At 44.7% G+C, this 7,840-nt stretch overlaps 1 protein-coding gene across 1 annotated transcript in view; it reads right to left on the minus strand.

The window, feature by feature from the left end:
- Window positions 1-7,840, minus strand: part of USP8 (ubiquitin specific peptidase 8) — a 52,077-nt gene that overhangs the window by 21,207 nt on the left and 23,030 nt on the right. Inside the window, exons 5-6 of the mRNA XM_015425850.1 lie at window positions 1,511-1,661; window positions 9-27 (exon numbers count right to left, since the gene is read on the minus strand). Of these exons, the coding sequence (XP_015281336.1) occupies window positions 9-27; window positions 1,511-1,661 (170 nt within the window). The remainder of the gene's footprint in view (window positions 1-8; window positions 28-1,510; window positions 1,662-7,840) is intronic.

Here is a 7,840-nt window from a genome sequence, read left to right on the forward strand (position 1 = left end):
TGCTGAACCCTTCTTTTCACCATTGATCTGAATTGTTTTTGGAAAAACATTAGAAACCGCTTCATTAGTCACACACACAAACACATCCCTTTTCTTATACAGAGACCCCTGCACAAACATGGCCTGGTCTATGCATGCAGCAGAATGATGTGGCAGAATTTTTAAAATGCCAAAACAAACTGTAACAGACTGCAGGTAGTGGGGGGGGGGGTGTCACATTTTTAATGTTCTCCATGGGAAAAAAAAATCTACCCCTGCTCTTCCCCATGCTGTACTAATTTTCTACTTGCAGGTCATTATTAATTACTACTTTGAAAAACATAATTATTCACCTGCACTCAAAATGGTACAGTCACCACTTTATTCTGTTTCGTGTATAAACATCAGTCCTGTGTCTCCACAGAATACCCACTATTTGCTATTTTCTGAAACAACTACTAAGAGCAGCTGGACGAGAACAGACACAACTACTGAAACGGCAGTCATGAGGAATAAAAGGTCAAATGGAAATGGACACTGTACCACTATGAAAGACATTTAAGATAGAAGTGAACCTGGAGCAAAATCTTCCCTACAATTCATTCTTGATGTCAGACTACTGCTTGTGGAGACTTATACAAACTTCTCCATCCATAGGTCTGTTACTACCTAGGTGCCTGCTAGGGGGAGCGGGGTGCAGCGCCTGCCCTCCCTGGAATTCTAAATTTAGTATTTGGGTTTTTTAAAGTGTACCTGAAACATACACACGTCCAACAGGTCAGATCTACAGTGATCTCTGAGTGACCCTGCCCACCCATCCCCCAAATTATTTCTGCAGATGTCCTTAGCCAATAAACTCTTCCTGATCATTAAGGTCAAATGAATGAAAGCATTGGAAGATGAGTCCTCATTGGAGGAGCAGGACATGCCCTAAGTCTCTCTGGAAGACGTTCCCTGAGAGGCAGATCCCTCAGTGACTCTTTGAAGGGACTTTTCACTGGCACTGACACTGGCCAAGCCAACAGGGCCCAGCATGGACCTGCTCATAGCCAGACCTGCCACATTCTCCCCAGCAGTAGGAAAGGAAAAGAGCTAGGGCTGAGGCCCGGACCAGGAGCGCACACCTGGCAACCCAAAGCCTCCCCTCTGCTGAGGAAGCACCCGAAGAGACCAGTGAGTCCCTGCAGGATCTGGGCCTGCTGCTCCTCTTGTATAGAGGAGCTGACTCAGCTTATGAGATGAGCCTAATGCTGTACCCAATATCACTTGTAGGGAAACTCCCCATATTAAGTCTGCAGGGAGGTGGGAGCTAGTGTGGGATATGCTTGTCTGCAACTTTATCTGCTAAGCTGGTGGTTAACGTGTACTATCTGAATGCTGGAGTATCCTGTCTGGCTCTGGACTTGACTTTGGACTGTGACTCTGGCACCTGGCTGCTGAATTCTGTCTACCAGGTCCTGTTGCTGTGGAACTCTGTTGTTGCCCAGGGCTTCACTCCTAGCCTGGTGAGTAGGGCAGCTGTCTCACTCACCATTTGATTTTTCCCTTTGGAATCCAGGGAAGTTTCTGAAGAGGTTTTCGCCGATACCTTTGTATCATCTTTTGCTTCCTGTTTCTTCAGCTGCAGTTCTTCTTGCCTCTCCTTTTCTTCCAGTTTCTTCCGTACTTCTGCTTCCTCATATCTGGTTAAGAAAAACATTTCGTTTCCCCCCATTTCAATGATGGTTTCACTTTGTCTTATTGCAATTAACAAGCAGTGTTCTTTGAAATAGACTACAATCCTACAGGGTCAAGGGAAGGGAACAACCTAAAATAAAGAGTAACAAGGATCCATGTTACAATGATATAAGATTGTTGATACATCTCTATTATCTTTAAAGCAAAATATGAGAGTTAATAATATGAAAATGTCAAGCAAACAATCACAGTCTCTTTGGCTGTCGTGTAAATATCATTGGATTAAAGTTATGTGTTAAGAATAAACATCAGGCTATCAAATAGTTTAATTTTGGCCCTGGTCACACGGAGCATTAGCCACGCTAGAGAGACGGAAGATTTTCCGGGCGCGATCTCACCGCCACATCTGTGAAGTGTAGAGCTCCCGTGGCGAACCCGAGGCTTTCTACCGAAGATGCGCGGTACTCGGAGGTACTAGTTTCCGGAAACTGCGAGGCAGGTGCGGGCGTCTGATCGCGTTTCCGGTGGTAGTTCCAGCACCTGCCCATGTCCCCTAGCGAAAAAGTCCCCCCCCCAAGTCTCCACAGATGTGCACCAGCACCCAACGGAGCATGCACACATTTTAGTTTAAAAAAAACACACACACACAACTGAGCAGCTCGCTAAGACTTGAGTCGTGCAGAGAAGAGGAGAGCAGCCAGAAGAAACGCAACACAGAGCGCACGGCTTGAGGCGAGAGAGAAACAGATAGGGGGAAAGGGGGCAAGGCAGAAGAGAAAACGGCTGAGGCGAAGCCCAGAAGGGGGGGGGGCTGCGGCGGCAGAGTAGGAAGTCTGCTTGGGGAAGGGGAGGGCCAAGCCGGGAAGAGATGACTAGACACACGGGCGGTGCGAGCGGTGTGTGTGCACAGAGGCTGCAGGATCGGAGCCCCGTGGCCTCGAAGACAGGCGCTGGAGGAGGCAGCGGAGGAGGAGGCGCAGTCAGGGCGGAGGGGGCTGAGCCATGCTGCTTTGCCCTCTTCGTGTGCCCCACCAGCCGGCTCCCCGACTATTGCTCTTACACAACTACTGCCCGCCCCCTGCCTGCCTCACTGGTGGGGACAAAGCCGTGCCCGACGCGACACCGCACCGCCCAGTAGGCCGCTGGCCCCTCCTCTCCCCAGCGCCGCTTGGCCGGCTTTCTCTGGCAGCCCCCTCCTCGCCTTCCCTCGGTGCGCGGCCCCCGCTTCTTTGTCCCGCTTCTTTGCTGCGCCGTGTGATTGGCACCTCCCCCTAACCACGGGACCTCCACGGGAGGTCTGATCGTGCAACCGCGCATTATTTTGCCCCAGGGCAAACAACCACACTTCCCCCCCGCATTTTCTGGCCCGTGTGACCGGGGCCATTGATAGCCTGATGTTTATTTTTAACGCATAACTTAACAATCTTATATCATTGTAAAATGGATCCTTGTTACTCTTTATTTTAGGTTGTTCCCTTCCCCGACCCTGTAGGATTGTAGTCTAGAAAATAAAATAATAATAATAAAAAAAGAAATAAAGTGAACACGGCCTCAGATCTATGTTGCTTGTTGAAGACAGCAGTCAGAGCTGTCTTTCTGGACACTTGACTCAATGGCTGGTCTGGTAAGAATAAGTGACAGTAGTCCTCATGGTTTAAAAACACAAATCATAAATTACTTCGGTTCCATACATATTCAGTTATTTATTTATATACCACCTTTCTTCCCAATGGAGACTCTCTTCCTCCATTTTATCCTTACAACAATCCTGCGAGGTACATATAATGCCCTAGTATGAAAACATATACATTCAAAACTGCACCCGATCCACAAAAAAACAAAAACACTGATTTTTCAATCATATTAGACTGCACTGCAACTTTAAAAGGTGCTGATATTGTGGCCATGATCCTTCTTGTTTAGTATATATGCTAAGGAGTTGCACAGTTACTAGTAGTTTTGGGAGTGGATAATTTCGCTAAGATAAATCTAGTGCTGAGACAGAACTGATAATTGCAGAGATACATGCCCTAATGGGCTATATTCCAAGTCCCCAGAAACGCAAAGAAGCAACTCCACCCAGGATTCTTGGAGTGTTGTTGCTAGCCAAAAGGCTACTATTGCAGGTATGGAAGGTTCTAAATCTTCCATACATCTACCATTGGATAAATCATCGTACTGCCTTAGTTAATTTTGACAGAGTATATTATTGTAGGTTTAACCATATGGACCTCTTTAAAGACATTTGGCTAGCCCACAAAGAAATCATTATCTAAGAACTGTGACAAACTTAATTACTTATCAGATAAGAAGCAGGGACTACAAATGCAGTATCATATCCCATTTACTCTACTCATCCCTTCTCTATCGTTCACCCTTGCATCTAAATATGCTGGTTGAAATATTAGTTCAATAAGTATAGTCACTGGAAAACTATGCCATGTGTCATATCTACTGTAACACTGATTATACACCATACTGAAATGGCTTTCAAGCAGAACTAAGGACATAGCCTGAATTCTCAATGCACAAAATGCTTTCCCCCTGGTTACCTGAAGATATCTTAAGGGACCATCTTTTCTTATATCACCCTACCAAAAAATTCACCTCCTGGTGGTCCCTGGCCCAAAGGACGTCTGCCTTGCCTGTTGGAACATGCTCTCTATTGAGATCAGGGCCCTGCGGGACTTTCTTCAATTCCACAGGGCCTGCAAGACAGAGCTGTTCTACCAGGCCTTCGGATAAGGCCGCGGGCGCCCATATATGGCCTCCCTGACACTCTGTCACCCATTTGACAACAGTTAGCCATTACCAACAGGCCAGGGAACCTCTTGCAGCCAGCTAATTTCTGTCTTTGAACTGTGACCTCCATTTTAATGTTTATTATGTGTTATTATTTTATTTAACATTCTATTATGTGTTTTTAATCATTTTATTGTATTACTGGAATAGTTACCCACCCAGAGCCCGCTTGCGGGAAAGGCAGGCTATAAATACGAAAAATAAAATAAAATAAATAAAAAATAATATCCTCATCTAAGGCCCAGTTGTCAGTACCCAATCTGCTGAACGGAGGGGCAGGGCCTTCTCCACGGTAGCAGACTACTTGTGATACTCCATCCCCCTACCTATACAACTACCCCTTCTTTGTTATTTGTCAGGCTCCAGCAAAAGACATTTCTACTCTCCTGAACTTTCAGTGATTAAGCATCATATGCAACACAAGACTACCTTACTCCTGCATACATACTGTTGCAAGCTTACTGCAACGATCCCAACCCAACAACTTGGCACTGTGCAGGTATGGGTTTATCTCCACAGTTCAATCTATAGCATAGGCTTAATTTTCCTTTAGGCCTTTGTGAACTGCAAAATCAAATACTACCCCTTAGGCATCCATGTTTTAAAAATAACTTAACCTTGCTTGATGTTTTTGACTTCAATAATAACACTAACACAAAAGTATTTTTAGGACATGACATTTCATGTATGACTTCAAAATAAAGTAAAGTACCAAAACTTCAAAGGTGACCGAACTTGCAGAAGGGATGTTAGATAATTAGGATTATTTGAAGGAGAACCTAATTATTTGTACAGTTGCTCATCAAAACAAGAATAACTGGCCAGTGAACTAGTTCACACACAGGCCATCAATGCTTTGTGTACTCTTGTAGTCTCCTTGGTTGGGTGAATATTTCACAGGAATAAGGGGAAAGCCAACCTCTACTAGAAACACAACAAAGATACTATTCTTAATTTTTTTAAAAAAATTGTCCAATCTTTTAAAATACATTACACAAGTAAATAAAAGGTAAAGGTAAAGGTTCCCTTGCTCGAAAGCCAGTCGAATCCGACTCTAGGGTTGCGGTGCTCATCTCCGTTTCAAAGCCGAAGAGCCAGCGCTGTCTGAAGACGTTTCCATGGTCATGTGGCCGGCATGACTAAACACCAGGGCGCACGGAACGCTGTTACCTTCCCACCGAAGTGGTACCTATTTATCTACTTGCAATTTCTTGCTTTTGAACTGCTAGGTAAATAGTACCTAGTTAATCTGAACAATCTCTTTCACTGAAACATCCAATATGGTTCAAGATAACCAAACTGCTCTTTACCCAATAAAAGAAAAATTATAAATTCAGAAACAGTTAACTGAATTTCGAGCAATGGGAACTGAAAACACAAGATTTCCCTTGTTTGTACAACTTGCACATTGGATTTATCATAGAAGAATTCCATGACTATTTTCTTCCTTCTAATGGAAACTGTTGGATCAGCATCTGCACATTAATTCATTTTTAAAGCTAGCTCCTTGCCTACCATACGACAAAAAAGCCAACCAAATTAAAACTTGAAATGGATTGTGTGGAAATGGCTTGCTATTCATTACTTGTTTGCAGTCCAAATACTTTCTTGCACAATTACTTTGAAACAGAATCACACATAGATCCCTCTAAGAGAATTCAAACTCAGTAAGACTGGTACGTTTCAACTGTTCAATAATTATGCCACTTTAACAATCCTCCTCCTTTCCAGCCCACAACCTTCCAACACTTTTAAAGCTTAAGTAGCTCCATACAACAACAGACCAAGATGCGATGCTTATAAGCCAAACTACAAAACTATGCAGGAAACCAAAACATTTTTTTCCCCCTACACGTACTCAATGGTTCAATTTTTATTGTGTTTGTACTGAAAAGAACAATGTGTACAGCCATAAGCATTTGACAGTATGCTTTAACAATATAAGACTTGGTTTATACTCTTATAACAGGATACAGATTATTGAACAAATCAGAACAAGATAAGTGGTATGCACGAAAAATAAACTGATAAGTGTGTAAGTTCATTTTGCTATGGTGTGGCAAATTCTGAAATTCATAAAAATTTCAGAATTATGAAAACTTGGGCCAATGTAATTTACAGCCTTCTAGAGGTTCTGTTCTGAGTATCTTTCCCAGTGCCAATTTGATGACAGCAGCAGCCTGGTAAGTACCCTCAGCTCATACCCCTGGGCTTCCTACTTCAAAACTTGTGCCTGTATGTCTAAAAGTACAGAGCTACTACCTCAACAAGGGTGCAATGCTGGAACTGACAGTGCTGGCAGAAAACTCAGTTTTTACTTCAGTCGTACCACATAGGCATTTACAGAGGCATCTTGCAAACTGAGAGTTTACTGAGTTGGCTCAGATCTTGATTCTCCAAATGTGCCATGGCTTATGCATTTCCTTTTCCATTCCCCTCCCATGCTTGGATACCCTCCCATCTTCTTCGTGGTCTCTGTGCTCCACACCAATGGGGATCTAGTGCGCCTGCGCTGGATCTGCCGGTGCCTAGCAAGCTCTTCTAGAAGGATTTTCGTGCCTGGCCCAACTGAGCATGCTCAGGAGCCCCAGTGAGCATGCCCAGAAGGGCAGGCACGGACATCCCGCCAGTTCTTTCCTTTCCGCCGCGCTGAGCAGACCTGTCTTCGAGAGGTCTGGCCGGATCGCTGCCTTTTTTGATCACTTTTTGTGACTAGCTCTCCGTTTTTGCCTCAGTTTTTCTTCAGTTTCTTTTCCTTTTCTGATTATTAAAAAAAAAAAAAAAAAGGAGTCTTTTTGTTTTCGTCTGAGGTAAAATTACCTCAGGCCTTCGGGCCGCTGGCCCACCCACCCCCACCCTCCTTGTCGCTGCCTTTTCTCCTCAGTCTATGGAGAAGAAGGAGGCAAAAAAGTTGAAAAAGTGGGGATTTTTCAACCGTTGCCGTTCCTGTGGAAGTAAATTGGCTCCTCCAGACGGCCATAAGTACTGTATCTTCTGTCTTGGGGAAACCCACAAGCCAGACTCTTGTGAACATTGTGTGCAGTTTTCCAACCAAACTCGGAAAAACAGAGCGGCACGTTTAAGAGTTTTTCTTTTGGAGAAGGCGCTTCAACCGATGGCTGACCCGCCGGTTATTTCCTCCGTCGTCATGTCTTCCGCTGCCGACGCATCGACATCGAAGCCGTCGACATCGAAGGTTAAGTCCGTGTCCGATACCGAGAGGTCGAAACCGAAACCTAAGGTACCGAACGTTCCTTCCGCAGCATCCACCCCTGCTAAGAAGGCCAAGAAGACTGACTCCTCAGTGGTGACGCAGAAGGTGGCCAAGGAGGTGAAGACTGCTAAGAAGGACTCTGTGATAGCAGTGCCGGCCCTTCCGCCA

The sequence above is a fragment of the Gekko japonicus genome, unplaced genomic scaffold (assembly GCF_001447785.1).
Source record: "Gekko japonicus isolate JY-2015 unplaced genomic scaffold, Gekko_japonicus_V1.1 scaffold2441, whole genome shotgun sequence".
Taxonomy (NCBI): domain Eukaryota; kingdom Metazoa; phylum Chordata; class Lepidosauria; order Squamata; family Gekkonidae; genus Gekko; species Gekko japonicus.